The sequence below is a fragment of the Mus caroli genome, unplaced genomic scaffold (assembly GCF_978045245.1).
Source record: "Mus caroli unplaced genomic scaffold, Mus_caroli_1 scaffold_19, whole genome shotgun sequence".
In the NCBI taxonomy this organism is placed as follows: Eukaryota; Metazoa; Chordata; class Mammalia; order Rodentia; family Muridae; genus Mus; species Mus caroli.
The window spans coordinates 68,308,254-68,326,348 of record NW_028227274.1 but is presented as its reverse complement, the minus strand read 5'-3'; the positions used below and the strand labels follow the sequence as shown (position 1 = coordinate 68,326,348).

The following is an 18,095-nucleotide window of genomic DNA, read 5'->3' as shown; positions in this document are numbered from 1 at the left end:
AAGAGGCAATATGAAAAAAAAAGTGCTTCCCATATGTCCTCGCACATGAGATGTCAGCCTTGCATGATAGCCGACTGCTCTCATCTGTCCTCTAATACAGCTGCATTGTGGGGCAAGTGGGGAATGGGAGGAGCTGTCTTAGTAACTCCTGGCTTATTCATTCCTTGAGAATTTTGTATGCTGTGGATATAAGGTGTAGCTAAGCAACTACATAAACAATACCACAGACCTCAGCCCTATGCCTTGGGGCATCTGACAGTATAATCCGGGTACAGTAATGGTCATTGATAAGAGTCAGTCCTGGTGAAGCAGGAAACTACATAATCCTATGTAAATATAAAGGGACCAGCCCTTATGCCTCTCTAGGGAGAAAGAATAAGAAGGTGTCTAACTTGGGGATCTATTTTGATCTGTGGTCTTAACTTTTCCCACCCTGCTGAGTCATTGACTAAATGAGAAAGGAGAGGAGGGCGTGTGGCTGGGTATCAGTTGCATAAATCTTCCAGGGAGTGATGGAAGGAAGGCTAACAGAGGATATATGGTCCAGGATGTTCTGCTGCACCTCAGCGACAGTGTCCTCACTGTGCTGCTGTTAGTGAAGGAACTGTTGCTTCAGTCGGATGACTACAAGAAGTACACTTTCTAATTGCTTTGGTATGTGCTCTGGGCAATGAGGAAAATAGCACAGTTGTCCTCCAAACACACACACACATACACACCGAACATCAGTTTTCTCATAGAATTATGAAGAATAAGAAACATTTCTGTGGGCTCAGCTTATCTGCAGAGAGCCGTATTACAGAATCCCTGTGATCTCTAAGAACTCCCAGGCAATGGCAGAGACAGAACTACACGGATAAAAAATTAGCAATGCTTTGGACTTACAATCTACACCTTTTGGCATCATAGTGATGCTGTGCAATAGAAATGAATGCTTTATCTCTCTCCTCATATTTCAAAGTAATTCTCTTAAGACATTATTTAAATTCTGTAAGAATATTGAATCTTGCTGGCCTAGTCGGCCATCATTGGGAAGAGAGGCCCCTTGGTCTAGCAAACTTTATATGCCCCAGTACAGGGGAACGCCAGGGCCAAGAAGTGGGAGTGAGTGGGTAGGGGAGCAGGGCGTGGGAAGGGTATAGGAGACTTTTGTGATAGCATTTGACATGTAAATGAAGAAAATATCTAATAAAAAATGTGAGGGAAAAAAGAATATTGAATCTTGGTACCATACTCTTTCTTTTCCTTATTTTCTTTAATATCAAAATGCACCTTATAAGTAAATAGCCTGTTCTGGGCATTGAAAATAGACTGTATTCTAAACTGAAAACACCGCTCCCTTTTCCTTGGAGCTTACAGATTAGTGTAGACAGCAGTCAGTCTCAGCATGGCCCCAGGACAACAGTAGGAAAACAGAAGGTGGTAAGTGAGCCCTCCAGGAAGAGGCAGTTCCCATAAGGCTCCAGGAGGAAGCACAGATCCACTGGTGTGTTAGGTTTACACTCATACACAATGCATGAGAGAGGATAATCCAGGCTAAAAGACAGGCAAAGGAAGAGGAAAGAGTAGTGGGAGACAACCCACTGAACAACCAGCATGTGAGAGAGCCCGGGGGAACGGTGAACTTTCTCAGGACTGAGAGATTAGCAAGACATGAGACCTAAGGGGAGATGAGAGAGCGGTTTGGTTTGGTTTGGTTTGGTTGGCTTAGTGAGGTGTTTTGGAGGCCATCCTAAGAGCTGTATATATATAGTCATTAAAAATCACAAAATCAACAGGAAGAGAGGAGGGCTCCCCAAAACTGGTCACGAGAAGATGGTACTTCAGGGTAAGAGATGTTGGGTGTGAGGGGAGTGTAGTGGGATACAGTATAAGGAGATGAGCCAGTGAGAATGCATGCGTTGATGATGCATAAAGGGTAAGGAGGGAAGAGAGTAGAGGATGCCCTCACCTAAAAAAGAAGACAGGAAGGAGAACAGATTAGTTTATGATCTGTGATGCTAGAAATGCCTGAGTTTTGTCTATGTCTGAAATTTCCTGACATACATGTGCAAAGGGCAGCGAAAAGCTAAGTCTACACATCTTGGGCTGTTCAATGTACAGGCTACAGTTAAGCCAAGGAAATGAATGACTTCCTCCAGTGCTTGTGAATTCAATGAGATGGCTCCAGAACAGAACTCTGAGAACACCAACCTGAAATATGTATAAAGTTAGGAAACTATTGAGGCCAGGAAATCCCTACTTCTCTGGTTTGGAGCTATGTACATTTCTGAAATTCCATTGTTAACTTCACACCTTCACTGGTCTCTGTGTGCAGTCTCCAGCCCATCTTTATCTTCACTACAGAAGTCAGGGCAGGACCAGGGAAAGGGTCCATGAGAGTATATCTTAGCATTTGTTCAAGAGTTCACTTTTAGTCCTCTGCCATTAGAGACTATTCTTACTTCCTCTCTCCACCTCCTGGGTCTTTTCTTTGTTCTTAGTTCATACCCCCAAATCCTCTTCCATTGCGGATTCACACACCCACCCAAGGGAGAGTTTCACCCCCAAGGAGTCCTTTAAAGAGAGCTCACCACCCTTTTCAGTTCTAGCTGCTGCTGAGCTGTGGTGTGCTCGCTTCTTAGGCTCCCTGGGGCTGTCACTCTCAGCCTAATTATGTGTCTGCTTTTCTTCTTTGCACAGACAAGAAAATCTGAAAAGCCTAAGTTGAAATCCACTATAAATAGGCTAAGATTTTAATTGTGGACCAGAGGATGCCGTAAGGCAAAATGAAAATGATTCCAAGAGGTTGCTATGGCCAGGTGGTGATTAAATGTAACTCTGTATTGGTGCCATGGCACCATAAAGCCAGAAAGAGGTCTTTAAAAAACATCTACAAGTAAATCTTCCCTTCCTGCCCCTCTGGCCTAGTCTCATGTGTCCATCAAGTATGATAAGGGCTCATCATAGACATGGTGTGTATGTATGTTTGCCCTTGATTGTTGGTTTGTGGACTGAGAGACAGTCGCTATGCTTCATCAACAGGTTCCGGAGCCTTACCACGGCCTTCTTCAGAGATGCCATGGGCTTCTTACTGATGTTTGACCTCACCAGTCAACAGAGCTTCTTGAATGTCAGAAACTGGATGAGTAAGTGGGTTGGGTAGTACACCCGGGCAGCTTCTTTGGAATTCAGCAACTCTATTGGTGTATTCGCTTTGTGGGATGCAGCTGCAGGTGAACTCTGAAAGGCACAAGCATAGTGTAGCCTGTATCGTCTCCAAAGGGCTGACTTGTGTCAATTAACAACATGTATTAGAACACTGCTTTCCTTGGCCATTCTTCCTAGAGCAAGCCTATGTGACTATCTCACTATTAAGGTCTTTAGTATTCTAGTTTAAGCAAGCATTAATTTTACTTGTCTAGTAAGTCTTAAAGATTTTTTTTTTTACAAAGAGAAAGACAGCATATATGGTATTAGACTTCCTTAGGTAAGACACAGAGAACATGCAGAAAGTTTTCTGGGAGAGGATGCTAGCCCCTAGACATGTTCAATATGAAAGGATTAACTAGACTGAGAACTAATCCGGGGAATAGTCAGCCATATTGATAAGGCAGGAATCACACAGTTCATGCTAGGTTTTACTTGAACAACTTGTTGTTAAAGGAGGATGAATGGGATTTTTTTTCAGTAAAACTCTTGCCGTATAAGCATGAAGACTTGTGCTCAGGAACCCATGTTAAAAAAAAATGACAGTAGTTGTAGGATGCATTTCTACTTCCCAGACAGCCATTTAATCCTGAGCATGCATGCACCGAGAAAGAAAAGGCTACACCCCTTTTTTCCAATGCAATGTTCTGTTCTTTCTGGCATTTCCGTTGATGTTCAGCCTCTAGCTATTTCCACCTATGCCTATATTGTTACATTTCTACTTATCACAACACATTATAGAAAATTAATAATGCACTAAATAGAGTGATAGGTAAATTTTTAATATGTGTTTTGAATGTAAATTCAGTAACCAGTTGCAGCCAATAGGGAAAATATCAACAAATCCTGCCTTTCTTAATTGACTCTCCAAATTAATGTTTGCCCTGGGATCTGTCTTTATTTCCTTTCAATGTTGTATGTCCTTATCCAAATTCTGGACCTATGATTAGATTCTGTTGAGACCAGGAAATAATAAGATTATTAGATTCTTTCAGAGAATGGCTTGTTTGCTGTTTTTGAAGGCAGATGGCCCTCTCCCTCAAGTCTCCGGGAAGATATCATTGGGATTTAAGATAATTAATTGCTGCGTCTAATAACCTCTGAGTTTTTAACACTCTGATCATCAATATTACTGGAAAAATCTGTGTACTTCTTCCAATCTTGGCTACATAGCAGGCTGTAATGAGGTGGAAAACAAGGTGGATTGGTCTTGCTTTCCTTTCATTTTCTTTTTTCACTTCATACATTCCTTCCTCCTTCTTCCTTCAAGCTTCTTTCATTCCTTTCTTTGTTACTTATTCTCTCTCTGTCTTTATTAAGACACACACACACAAACACACTGATACACATACACAGAGAGAGAGAGACAGACAGAGACAGAGAGACAGAGAAACAGAGAGAGGTTCAACTTGTTTCAACATGAATTTCTGGTTTTTCAAAGCCTGTCCATTTCAGAGATCATAACTGTGAAGGGAAGAAGGGAAGAAGGGAGGAGAGCTGCCATCTAATGGAACAAACAAAGCATGTTCTACCATCCCCACTTATATCCTAGGATCATAGGTCAGAGGGCACTTTCGCAGGTATAGGGAAAGCGTGTTTAAGGCATTGATTCAGGTGCTTCCTGTGTGCCTGTCTGTTAGTGACTCTCTGTAATCTGTGAGGTATCATCTCCACATTATAGATTTAAAAAAAAAACATAATTGAGGAGAGATGACAAGGCTGATCAGTACTAGTAGCCAACAAAGCTGCAGATGCCCAACTGGGTTAGGAATCCGGGAGTACATGACATCTGGGAGCCTTTGACATCAGTCATTTGTGACTAACTCAGTTTCCCTCTGCTTTGTTACCAAGGTCAACTGCAGGCAAATGCTTACTGTGAAAACCCAGACATAGTATTAATTGGCAACAAGGCAGACCTGCCAGACCAAAGGGAAGTCAATGAACGGCAAGCACGGGAGCTGGCTGAAAAATATGGGTAAGTCAGGCTCTTTCACCAGAAGTCATCTGACCTTCTACAGAGATGAAATAGAGCCATGGAGTAGATAGGTGAAGGAATGCCCTTGAATCAGAAAACATGGTGAATTCAAAGACTCTTCAGGCTGGAGAGATGATTCACTGGGCAGAGTGAGGCCGTCCATTTGGGTCCCTAGCACCCAGCCTAGAAAAATTGATGAGTGTCAGATTCAGTGAACAACAATGAGACTCACAAAGGGGCATGCTTGCACATACATACATACATACATGCATGCATGCATGCATACATACATACAAAACACACACGCGCGCACACACACACACACACACACACACACGTAGCCATCTATAATGATGCCTGGTGCCCTCTGGTGCCTGGGCCCATCTGGTGCCCTCTTCTGGACTGCAGGCATACATGCAGGCAGAATGCTGTATACATAAAAAAATAAAAAAATAAAAAAGTTTCCAACTTGCCAGCAATAACTTGTCCTAATATCTCATTACCAGCCATACAATGCATGCCATTCCCTTGTATATCCTGTATCATCTTCTCTTGGCAGTCATCAATCGACTGTAGCTCCTCCTCTATGGGTGTGGCCCTATGCAAATTCCCTACCAATGTTGACATTTCAAATAGTGATGTCATTTCTCAGCTTTTATTTCAGCATCTATATTGTTGAGGTATCATGGGTGTAGCTTCGCTGTCATTTCTAGGAGACAGAATCTCACAGCAGACTTCTTTGCCCTCTCCTTAATTAGCCTCAGCTCTGGGACTGGAGAGATGTCTTAGTCATTAAGAACAATTGGCATTCTTTCAGAGGACCACTTTAGTTCCCAGCATCCATGTCAGGTGGCTTATAATCACTTGTAACTCCAGTTCCAAGGGACTTGACACCTTCTTCTGGCTTTCTTATGTGCATGTGTGCAGGCACATGCCTGTGCACACATATAGATTCACATACACACTCACACATATGTCCATATAGAAACAAAATATTATTTAAAAGTAAAACCCAAATCTGCTTTCTAAATGATCTTGTGTGAGAATATTACTATCTACATTATACAAGAATATACGTAAGTTCAAAATGTAGCAATATGGTGACTGTGTTTATTGATGGTAACAATGTATTCTTGAAGAATGACAGAGTATGGATAGTAATAAAATATGATAAACTTGTGAAGTAATACATTTGCTAATTAGCTAAGGTTAATCTCTCTGTGATACACACACACATACATATATATACACACATGCATATATATGCATATATGTGTGTATATATATATATATATATATATATATGAGATTCATTTTACAGGTCAGTTTAAAAACTCTGTCTTTCATTTTTCTACTCTAGCATACCATACTTCGAAACAAGTGCAGCGACAGGACAGAATGTAGAGAAGTCAGTGGAAACGCTTCTGGACTTAATCATGAAGAGAATGGAAAAGTGTGTAGAGAAGACACAGGTTCCGGACAGTGTCAATGGTGGAAATTCTGGAAAGCTGGATGGGGAAAAGCCAGCAGAAAAGAAATGTGCCTGCTAGACACTCAGAGGAACCAGTGATGGAGAGCCCACCCGAGTCCGAAGTCCTGAGACAATGTCAAACCACGACGTTGTCATTGAGCAGTAGCTCATGAGCAATGGCATGTCTTTCTCCCCTGACCCCAATCTATTTTAATAAAGCAGAGTGGTCATAGTGTTAAAAGAACTGTACTGTTATCCCGAGTCCCTTCCAAACAAACAAAAGCAAAGTTGTCCTAAGGTGATCTCACTGTTGTGAATGCCCAGTTGTATTTCTATAAGGTTGTATATATGGGAAAAAGAAGTATCGGTGAGTTTTAAATGAAAGCACATATTACTGCCAGCCTGGAGAGAGGAAGAGTCTAACTAAAGGGAGGATATAAAAGGATGGTTTCTCTTTTCATCTACTTATGTGGAGCATGACTCACACTTCTATATTTGCACTGGGGAAGACATATTCCTAAAAATGGATACATAACAAAGAATTCTCTGTGACTTATTAAGAATGACTGTGCCTGCCCAGTAACCTATTCTGAGTTACTGGTAAAGTCGTGGGTGGGTGAATGGCAGACTTCTGTAGGAACTTGTGTAATTATGCCATTTTAATATTCCTAATAAATGGCAGAGAGACAAGAATAGGACCTTGGATGGAAATTCCCTGGCAGAAAATGTAGCATGGGAATATGATGCTTGAACAAGTTAGATGAAATGGCCCTTTGAGATAAGTCTGAGAGACAGAGTTACTTAGACAAATGCCACTGAAGCAGATTAGAAGCTAGTATCACCCGTTGGGATTGGCAATGCCTTCAGAGGCTCCTAGTCAAATGATCCAAACCTTTAACATCGTTTCTGATGGTACCCAAGTTCACATTTTATTTTTATTTTTTTATCAAATTCTTAGAAAGAGTCACAAGAAAAATATAAAACATTTCTATTGTACATAACTTACAAGTGAAATTAAGAAAACATAAGATTTAGTCTTACAGTTTCTAAATATATGATTTGTTGTTGAGAGAAAACAGAGTGATTGTTAATTATGGCTTTTACTTCATTTTAGAAAAGCACTAGAAACTCTAGATTTACTTTTCCTCCACACCACACTTAATGCCTGCCTTGAAGACATTACAGAAATGAAGGAGTGTTCCTGGGTCAATAACAGCAAAGTAATTATGGACCAATAACTATGGTCACCCTGAAATTTTCATGCCGTCAATCACCAAAAATTGATACCACATTCTTTATTATAATGTTTTATACTTTGCCAGGAAGAAGTATAGCGATAGTCAAGGTATACTTAAGAAATTAGCAAGAATGGATCTGCGTCTCAGCTCAGAAGACCTATAGCCAATGTTTTGTTTTGTTTTCCTGAACGCTATCTTATTTTTTTCTTATAGAATTAATCACAGGTCTTCTTATCATTGTGAAAACTCCTGTTGTATTACTTTTTATTAATTGTAATTTGGGATACATATAATTCAATCTTATCAAATAATATTTAAAATTGTCAATCAATTTTACCAATAACAACGCCAATAATATACTGTTAACAAAGACAAGCCGCTTCGAGTTTTCTGTTTTCATAGTGAGCTTGAAACGCGTGACGGGATAGTTTCTCATCCTTTGAAACATTTTCAGTCTCAAACTTTCTGCATACTTTGCCTCCTTTAAAAGTTACAAATATTACCAAGTAAAATCTAGCGTCATATCCAACTTCTTCCCGATGACCTCTATCAGCTGTTGAGTCAGACAGATCCAAGGACATGTCTACCAAAAAATGGTTTTAAGGCGAGTCAGATCCAGAATTGCACCACTAAGCCACACAATGTGGAGGCTTAGGTGGGACTCACCCTTAGTACAATTCTTAGTGTCAATAGCACAGCACCCCAGTGTGTACAACTCATTCTCTGTTAGGATTCCTTTCGATTCTCACTGTCTACAATGCTCTTCATGGTCTCAATGTCTGTGCCATAAGGGTAGAGAGCTAACAGTCAGTTTTTGCAACCTGTCTTCTGGAAGCAAAGTGAAAAGAAATGACCATGGCTATGGCAACATCTGGTGAATGTCGTGAGCTCTCCTACATCTGTTTCCGGTTTTGATTCCAGTCATACCAGTATTTCCATAACAGAGAATGGTGAGCCCTAGGATGCTGAAAGGATTCCATCTCTCCATCTCTCAGTTTATCACTGTGGTCCAATTACATAGTCAGCTACATAACTGGCTTGCTTATACAAAGATTAGCAAGAGTCTTTCATTGTCAGAATAAGTATTTTTCACGATCTGTTTGAAGAGCATTGTTGCCAACTAGCATGAAGCAAAGGGCAATGATGCCTGTAAATATGAAAACATGCCTGTAAGAGTAATAGGTATCATGGCAGTGGTGGCACGTGCCTTTAATCCCAGCACTTGGGAGGCAGTGGCAGGTGGATTTCTGAGTTCGAGGCCAGCCTGGTCTACAGAGTGAGTTCCAGGACAGCCAGGGCTACACAGAGAAACCCTGTCTCAAAAAAAAAAAAAAAAAAAAAGTAACAGGTATTGGGTAATAAGCTCAAGACAGTTGACATTTCAAACTGCCAAAAATGAAAATATTCTAGTTATTAAACTCTTGGTCTAGAAATACTTCTGTCTGTAAACTTTGACATCCAACCTGGAAAACTATTTGTTCATGGTTAAAACATTATTCTCCTGTGATTTTCAGATTCGAGCTCTATATACTTCGTTATATAACTTTGAATTGATCTGGTGCCATGACTTTTCTACTTTAAAGAACTATGTATCTCTTTTATCCCACCACAACATGTATCTGTAGCTAAGATATTTTCTCTTAATAATTACCTCCCAAATGCTTTTAGTGAACCGATTGTATTTTTCAGAGGTATCTAATGTGCATGATACTTCTTTCTGCTACAGTGCCCAAGTCTAGAGTGCTTACACTGGTTGATGTTTACACAGCCTGAACTCAGTGCCTCAAACTCCTCTGTGACCAGTTTTGTCTCCAAGCACATAACTCATTCTCTCTAATCTGATGTCTCTGAAGAGCCACACAGAGACAGTGGTATGGCTGAACCCATCTGATATTGTTAGCAAAGGATGCAAAAACATTATTGGGATCTGGAGATTATTGCTACCTTCTCCTAACCTGTCACAGATTAGCAATTGCTAGAAAATTAGCCACAAATTGGTACAACGTTATTTTAATCTTATATAAAAATGGTCTTCTGAAAAATCTATAAAACAGTGGTGAGAACATAGTTTTGGTCTTGTTCTTACTGTCGTAACTAGCTGTGACCAAGAAGAGAAAATGTTGTGTTTTGGGAAATGAACTTGGATATCTCCATAATGGTTTCAACATTCAAACTTTACTACTTTAGCCAATATACTAATAATTTACTGTTAATTAACCCCACAGAACTAGCATTTTCTTAAGTATCTAATCTGTTAATTTTTAACCAGATAAGGCATTCTATGCATCCACAGGTGCCTTTGTTTTAACTGTGGATTTATTGATTGCTAACCTGTACAGATATGATGATAGGGCAAGCATTCTAATAATTGATTTTAATTGTCCTTTGTGTGAAAAAACAAAACAAAACAAAAAAACAGAAACTTGTCCATAAATAACTACATGACAACATTAAAATCTGTAACAACAGCTTTATTCCAAAGAGATACAAACTCTAGAGTGAGTCTATTGGGAGTCAGCAGATTATACATACCTGGGGCATCTTCTCATCTAGTGCGCAGGAGCACCAGGTAGAGGAAGCTGTGTGTGGAGATGCAGTGTGTTCCTAGAGAAGGTGAACAACCTGAAAGTGCCTGTGAAGGGGACCATTCACTCTTCTGTACCTCTCTTCTCTTAGAGGAAAAATGCCTTCCTTGCTTTGTATCATACCCAATATTTAAGGACAATTTGTCACTCAGAGGACTTTAGAGTTATATTCCAACATTCAACCTATAGATGAGAAACATTTCTAACCTCTGGTTTGCTGAGATGTGTAGTAACTCTCTAAAAAGTCTGGAGATGGGCAAGGAAGATGCAGGGCCTCTGAATAGTAGATGTGAGAACTTGGGTTTGGTCCTCAGGGAACAGAGAGGGTAAAGGGGAAAGGAGGAGCTAATATTAGCCAAAGTGATAGAAAACCTGATTTTCATCTCCTACTACCAAGCTTTACAACATTGAAAGTGGCCTAGTAACTCTGAGTATTTTAAAGAAAGCTTTATCATTTTTTAAAGATGTCAAGAAACTAGCTATAGCTGCCTAAGAATTTAATCATTGTATTTTCCTCTTGATATTCTACCATGGTGATGTCAGCTCATTTCTAAGATGACTTCAGAGATCTGTGACATGACATTAAGAATGGAGCAGTAACAGAGTGTTATCTCAGTGCCTGTCTCATAGTGTAGAAATGACAAGCACTGCTGGCTATAGAGAAAATGTTATAAAAATTGTCATTGAATTATTTAATGGTGTCCAACCACGATATCATTGCTGATCAAATGTTATGAACAGAAATAAGAGTGACAGCTAGCTAAGTCAAGCTTTTCAATAGAGGACTAAATAAAGATGGCAATAGGTTGACTTAGGTGGAGGAAGAAAAGAGTTATCATTTTTAAACTAAATCCATGCATGGAAAATATTTCTTCGCTATTCTTATCTGCTTAGTGGATTTTATGCTCTTATAACTAAGTTAAGAAAAATTTATGACTACCAAATATTTAGGATACTTAGAAATATTTTATTTACTACATATGAATCTGACATTATTAATAAAGTTACTTTAAATTTTCCAGCAGTAACATTTAGAGATTCTTTATAGAAATGTCCTCTGCACCAACAGTTTATGGTTGAGATGTTTTGTAATTTCATGATGTTTGTAATCTTCATAAAAATGTGTGATTTTCATTTGTGATATGAAAAGATCATTAATCAAAGAATGAGGAAGAATCAAGGTAAAACAGTCTTGAAATGATGGAACTATTTAAAAGGATGTCAACTCCTAGAGAACACCTGTGGTTTAAATGTTCTTTTCTGCTTTTTTCCTTCCTGAGAGGTTCTAACCATTATGGCTTACTTGGCTTATCCCTTGGCTGACTTGGTCTTTCAAGATTCTTCGTAGGTCTCACAGGAGCCAGTTTTTCTGGCCTTGACTGAGTGGATCCCCTATCTAACCAGACACTGTTGTCCTCGTGCTAAACACTGCATGTTAAGGGACTCAGTTTATTGTTTTGTTCCATGTAATTCTTGTTTCCCTATGCTCTTTAATGGAGAATCTGTTGTAGAAAGGAAGATGGCCAGAAATAAGAACTTCAGGACCATGTGGCTTTGCATATACAGAGCTTAACTTTGAGAAACTCACAAGGTTCAAGTTACATTCAAAAGAAAGGTACAATGGAAACACTTATAAACTGACACCATTAATATTAACTAAGAATAATAAATTTGCGCCTATCCTGGATCACGTGCCACGGTAAGATGTATAGTATGGGCATCACACTAATTGTAGTAGAACAGCTAAATGGACAGTCAGTCACTTTGAGGTCACTGTATTTGATTGAAAATGTATAATGTTTCTTACTGTTGAAAAAAAATGAACTCTGTTTCAACTAACGTGTCATCTTGTATTTCTTTCAAGGAAACCAATTAGATTCAATGTAGGATAGTACAGGTTGGTTGGAATCCCATGTACAAATAAAATTCTATGTCTGAAAGATTCTCGTGTTTGAACTTAAGAAAAATAAACTACACTTTACCTAATGTGCAGTGATGAGACATTCTGACAATTTTGAAGTGCTTCATGGTATCTCAATAGTTTTCTTTCTAGTAATATTATCCATCTTTTTAACCCGAGCATGTTTGTTTTGTCTGCTTTCTATACAGAGCTCAGTTTTGTCTAATGGTTTAAATGTAAACCCAAGACTTTAAGTGTGGGTTATTTAATGTGCTCCTGAAGAGGTTGCGGTTCCTGACAAATGCTGTCAGGTCATTATTTGCTTTATCAAAGTTCCAGTGGCTTCAGAAATCATAGCATCCCATGGTTTTGTGGTGTCTTGGTTTGTGTAGTGTTTTTGACACCTGTACTTGGTGATTGTTCCTGCACACCTTTCAAATAAAAACATGTTTTTCTTCAAGTACTGTGTATTCAAATCAACTTTGCGTGCGTGCCGACATTGGATGCACGGCGAGTGGAGAGCTAGATACTAGCATGAAATGTTTACAACATGAAAAATGCAATCCATTTGGAGCAAGGTAAACCTTATTTGAGTTCATCTGAGTGACTATTATTAATCTTACTAAATGTTCCTATTCATTATTTCAAAACTGAGCTATTGAAATGCTCTAATAAGAGTTTTGAAGGAAACATTCACTAAAATGAGAAGGTTGTATGTTGATGTAGTAGTTCTGTAGTCCCTAAGCTTGTCCACATTCCTTATCCATAACAAAATGTGCATCATCACGGGCCTCCACACACCTGGCCAAAGCCTGGCATTTCAAGACCCATTCTCAGCCACAGTCATCCAGCTTCCTTACCTGCCCATTTGCCCAAGTTTTCTTGTTCCCAGAGAGGATCTCTTCCCATATGCTGCTTAGATAGGCTTTGCCAAGAAAATGATGAGATTTTAATTTAAAGATCAACAAGGCTCCCTGTGTAAGCACATAAATCCTCAGCCTTACTCTCCCGACATGAGTGCCCAGTACTGCGGCTGTGTACAGGCAGAATCTTTGCCTTCTGGGCTCCCTCGAAATCAGTAAATACAAATCTCTAACGTCTTAGTTTTCAAATGTTTTAGAGAATTACTGTAAAGACATAGTATGCACCATATTGAGAAGGAGAACCGGAGAATCCTGACATTTGTTGTTTGTAATTATAGGACGACTGTGTTTAAACTGTATTTGAGAGATGTATTATTCACAGATCTCTACGCTAAGGGAGAAAGTACTTTTATGTGTTGGGGCATCTGAAGAAAAGAATTAACTCTAAGAGTATGGAAATTGCTGTTCTGTCAGAAATTCACAAGAGCAGCGCACACCAAGGTTTAGAGGCCAATATGCTGGTGGCGATTTTGCTAAGCCAGTCTGCTTCCAGGAGGGAGTTTGTTATGCTAATTGTATTTTTGCAATCATCCTTGCTTTGGACCACTTTCATAAGTCTCTGAAACATGGAGGACTCTTTTTTTTCCCCCCAAGTGTCTGAAGACAAAACAAAGGCAGCAACAGCTGTCAAGTTACAGCAGACCTCCTCGGCGTGTTTGATCCATGAACCAAACTAGAGTACACTTGCGCACTCACTGTGGGAAGTGACCCCAGACAGAGCAGAGAGAGCCCTGGCATTTAACACACTAAACACAGATGTGTAGCACCTTAATCCTGCCCAGGAACCTCGGCCCTTTCTCTTCTTTTTACTTCCAAGTAGAGTTTATCATGAGGCTATTGGAGCAGTATAAAACAAGATCACTTAAGGGAGCCATTTAGGCACAGTTTGCACTTCATGACCCCTTCCAGAGAAAAGTGACAGAGCAGGGGGAACATGCAGGCTCCTAAAAATCCTTAGGTTCTCCAACTCGGAATTCAACGCAATACTTGCAATTCAAATACAAGAAAGAGCTTTCATGAAAGAAACACAAAAACATGTAAGGCAGGGGGGTTGTGTATGGACTATGATAGAATTTGCTGTTTGGTCTCTAGGATATGACCACACCCATCCTTTCCTTCCTTGGAACAAGTGGGCCTGCCTGAGCACCGGAATGAACCCTTCTCTGGTCTAGCCTGCTCCCTTCACTTTCACGGCTTCCTGTTTCTGCTTAAATATACTTCCAAAGAGAAAAGTATTTTGTTTTGTTTTGTTTCAAATAATTGCCCTCTATAAATCACCAAGGTATCGTACCACTAGATGCCTGCATCTAAAAGGTAAAGTCATCTTGACAACTGCTTGTCCCTGTAGACAGCTTCATATTTTCTTCACAATCCGTCAGACATCTCTGATGTCTTTCCTTTCCATAGTTGTGAGGATGGACCTCGGGCCTCAAGCAAGAAAGGCAAGTGCTTTACCACAGAGCCACACCTCCAACCTGTTAGCTATTTTTAGGAAAATAGAGGCATTTCTTTTTCTTTCTCTCCTAACTCTATGACTTCCCTGAGCTTATTACCAAATTCTCTTGTTGCTCTGGGATCTAAAACTGGGTCTGGCAACCAAGAGACATTCAACAATATTCCCTGTTACCTGAAAACAGGACTGGATACAATAGTTATCTATGGCTCATTCTTTTTTCTCCACCTCTTCCTCCTCCTCCTCCTCCTCCTCCTCCTCCTCCTCCTCCTCCTCCTCCTTCTCCTTCTTCTTCTTCTCCTCCTCCTTGCCCTTTTTCCTCTTCTCCCCTTTTATAGTTCTTTTCCATATTTAATGCCTTATTGGAGCAAATATGTATACAATGTATTGTATCATCATGAAAATATTGCACTCTTGATTTTTCTCTGGGCCCATCTTCAATTTCTATCTCCCTACAGACACAGATTTTTCACTAGGGAATCATACAGTATGTTTTTATTTTATGCAAGACTTTCTTTTACTTGCATAATAATTTGAGATTTTATTAGATGTTTATTGTTTATTGGTGGCTTGGCTCTTTGGTGACGTACAGTCCAGAATGTATGTGCATCACACTTTCTTTACTGATCTGCATTTGTTTGTTTTGATTTTAGCTTTTATTTTTAGCTTTTGATTTTAACTCTTCTTATGTGGTTGGAAAATAGCATAAAAATCTACCTGTATACATAAAAAAATGCTTCAGTGTCCCTTCATCAAAAATTAGATTGAATAGCTAGATTATATGGCAAACATATGTTGAAATGCTTAAGAAATTGCCAGTTTTTAAATGTGGTTTTGCCACTTTTCTGGTCCTGTACTGGCTGGTTTTGTGTGTCAACTTGACATAAGATGGAGTTATCACAGAAAAAGGAGCTTAAGTTGAGAAAATGCCTCCATGAGATCCAGCTGTAAGGCATTTTCTCAATTAGTGATCAAGAGCAGAAGAATCCATTGTGGGTAGTACCATCTCTGGGTTGGTAGTCTTGGGTACTATAAGAAAACAAGCTGAGCAACCCAGGGGAAGCAAGCTAGTAAGTAACGTCCATCCATGGTCTCTACATCAGCTCCTGCTTCCTGATCTGCTTGACTTCCAGTCCTGACTTCCTTTGGTAATGAACAGCAATGTGTAAGTGTAAGCTGAATAAACCCTTTCCTCCCCAACTTGCTTCTTGGTCATGATGTTTGTGCAGGAATAGAAACCCTGACTAAGACAGGGACTAAAAGGGATGCATGGATCAGTTCCGTTGTTCCACATCTGGGCAGACTTGGTGATGTTCTCTATTCTAATGGATGTTGGGTGATTAGCTCCTAGTGGTTTTATTTGTAAATTTCTACCAGTTAATCTATTAGGCATCCATGGGTTAGTGAGATGGCCGGGGCATTAAAGACCAGGCTCACAACCAAAGTGTGTTATTAGGGGTGGTCTTTGAGATTAAAATGTCTCTGTATTCCAGTTCACTCTCTGCTTCATGCTAACTGTTCAAGATGCGCTATCAGCTTCTAGCTCCTGCTATCATACTGTCCCCACCACTGTGAACTGTAACCATCTGGAACACGTAAGCCAAAACAAAGCCTTTCATCTCTAAGTTACATGGGTTAGGGTGTTTTATCACAATATAAAAGTAACTCATACAACAGCATTTTGGTTTCCTTAGTAGTGCCGTCCAAAGGGCACAGATTGGAATTTTCAGGAACCAAGCAGAATTTTGAGACTTTTGTGGCCCTTATTATTTGTGTGAAACTGTAAAACCTTTCCTACTTTACTATTGCAAAAAAAAAATTCCTCCCAACACTTTGTTTCTGCTTTCCAGTTAACATTTAGACAAATTGTCAATTTAAGTAGGATCATTTTATGTAATATGAGATATTTATCAATATTTCCCCCAATCAGAAATTTTTAGTGTCTTCAGTAACATTAAGTAACATTCTTTGTCCTGTGGGATAGTATTTTATACTTTCGTCAAAATAAAAAAAGTTGGTTTAGGTTTTCTCTTTTCCATTTATTGATACATTTCTTTCCTTTAACTAACTGTTAATATGAGTTTTGCTTGTGAATTATATAATTGGTGATCTTTAACTTTATTTATATTAGTAATATTTTACTTTGTCCAGCTTCAGGTATAATTGACAAATTAAAACTATATATTCAAGGCATAGACCACAATATTTGATACACATAAACCACTACAATTATCACTGTCAAGTAAATAAAAATATAAAAATACAAAAATATATACCACTTCATGTATACATTGATGATTTAGGAACTCCTCTCATTAGATTTGCTGTCTCAGATATCTGGAAACTCATAGTTTTGGGGTCATTTGAGTTCTCTGTATTAACTGTATAAGATACGGAAGAAAAGTCTGACCTTTTCCTTTGTTGCCTGTGTACCTCTCCTGTATTTTCCTGTCACCTTTCCCCCTTCTATCCAGATAAGTGGTACCAGCAGGCATCTTTGCCTGTTTACCCTATTGCTAGAGCTTACACTTTCCTTATTAAACATATGAGCTGAAAGGCTGTCATGAGTGCTCTTCCTCACGGTAACGACGTCCTGTCGATTCTGTTTTTTCTTTTAAGAATTTTTATCACCAGTGGGTGAATTCTTTCAAGTGTTTTTATTTTTTCAAACATAATCACAAGTTTTTAAAAATAATCAAGTTTTCTGCCTTACTGGTGTATGTAGTAGATAGCACCAGGTGATTTTTTCTAGTGATAAACTAATCTCACATGTTTCAGATACATTCCAGTGTTCCAGGATGCTACCCCAATTAAAACACACCTTAGTTTCTTGGCTTAGGCCCTTTTAACAGACTAACTGCCCAGATGTGGAACTGGGCAGTTAGTCTGCATATCAACACACTGTGTTCCCCATTGTGATCTTTCATTATTTAGTAATGTTTGCTTCTGAAAAAATAATAAAACCAAAGCCATATAGAAGTGAGCCACACACAAGAAGTAAGAGACAGAGGTACAAAGTCACACTTGAACTTGAAGAATTTGAATGGTTTTGACCTCAGAAACATCTCATTGTTTGGTTTTTTTGTTTGTTTTCAGGAAATCTAAAGATATTTCTCAAGCAAGCCATACATTACAAGTGGCTTTCTCACCTGTAAAATGTCAAACTGTGTTTCACATTAAATCTTAGAATACCAGAAACAACGCAAGATACAACAGTGTCTTTAGAATATATTATTCTAGTGGAAATCATGGAGATCATTAAGTTGGTTGAATAAGATAATCCAAAAGTCCCAAATTTCTTGTAATCCAATGTTCAAAAGTGTAAAAGGAGACTAGGTTAGCACCAGTGAAAGATGGGTTA

The 18,095-nt window shown here is 39.1% G+C and overlaps 1 protein-coding gene across 3 annotated transcripts in view; it reads left to right on the top strand.

Annotated features, from left to right (window-relative positions):
- Rab27b (RAB27B, member RAS oncogene family) overlaps nt 1–7,177 on the top strand; it is a 150,513-nt gene extending 143,336 nt beyond the window's left edge. For all 3 annotated transcript variants that reach the window (XM_029472236.2, XM_021150929.3, XM_021150926.3), the window contains 3 exons: nt 3,025–3,128; nt 5,041–5,164; nt 6,525–7,177. In XM_029472236.2, the coding sequence (XP_029328096.1) occupies nt 3,025–3,128; nt 5,041–5,164; nt 6,525–6,714 (418 nt within the window). In that variant the 3' untranslated portion in view covers nt 6,715–7,177. The remainder of the gene's footprint in view (nt 1–3,024; nt 3,129–5,040; nt 5,165–6,524) is intronic.
- The last annotated feature ends 10,918 nt before the right edge of the window (nt 7,178–18,095 follow it).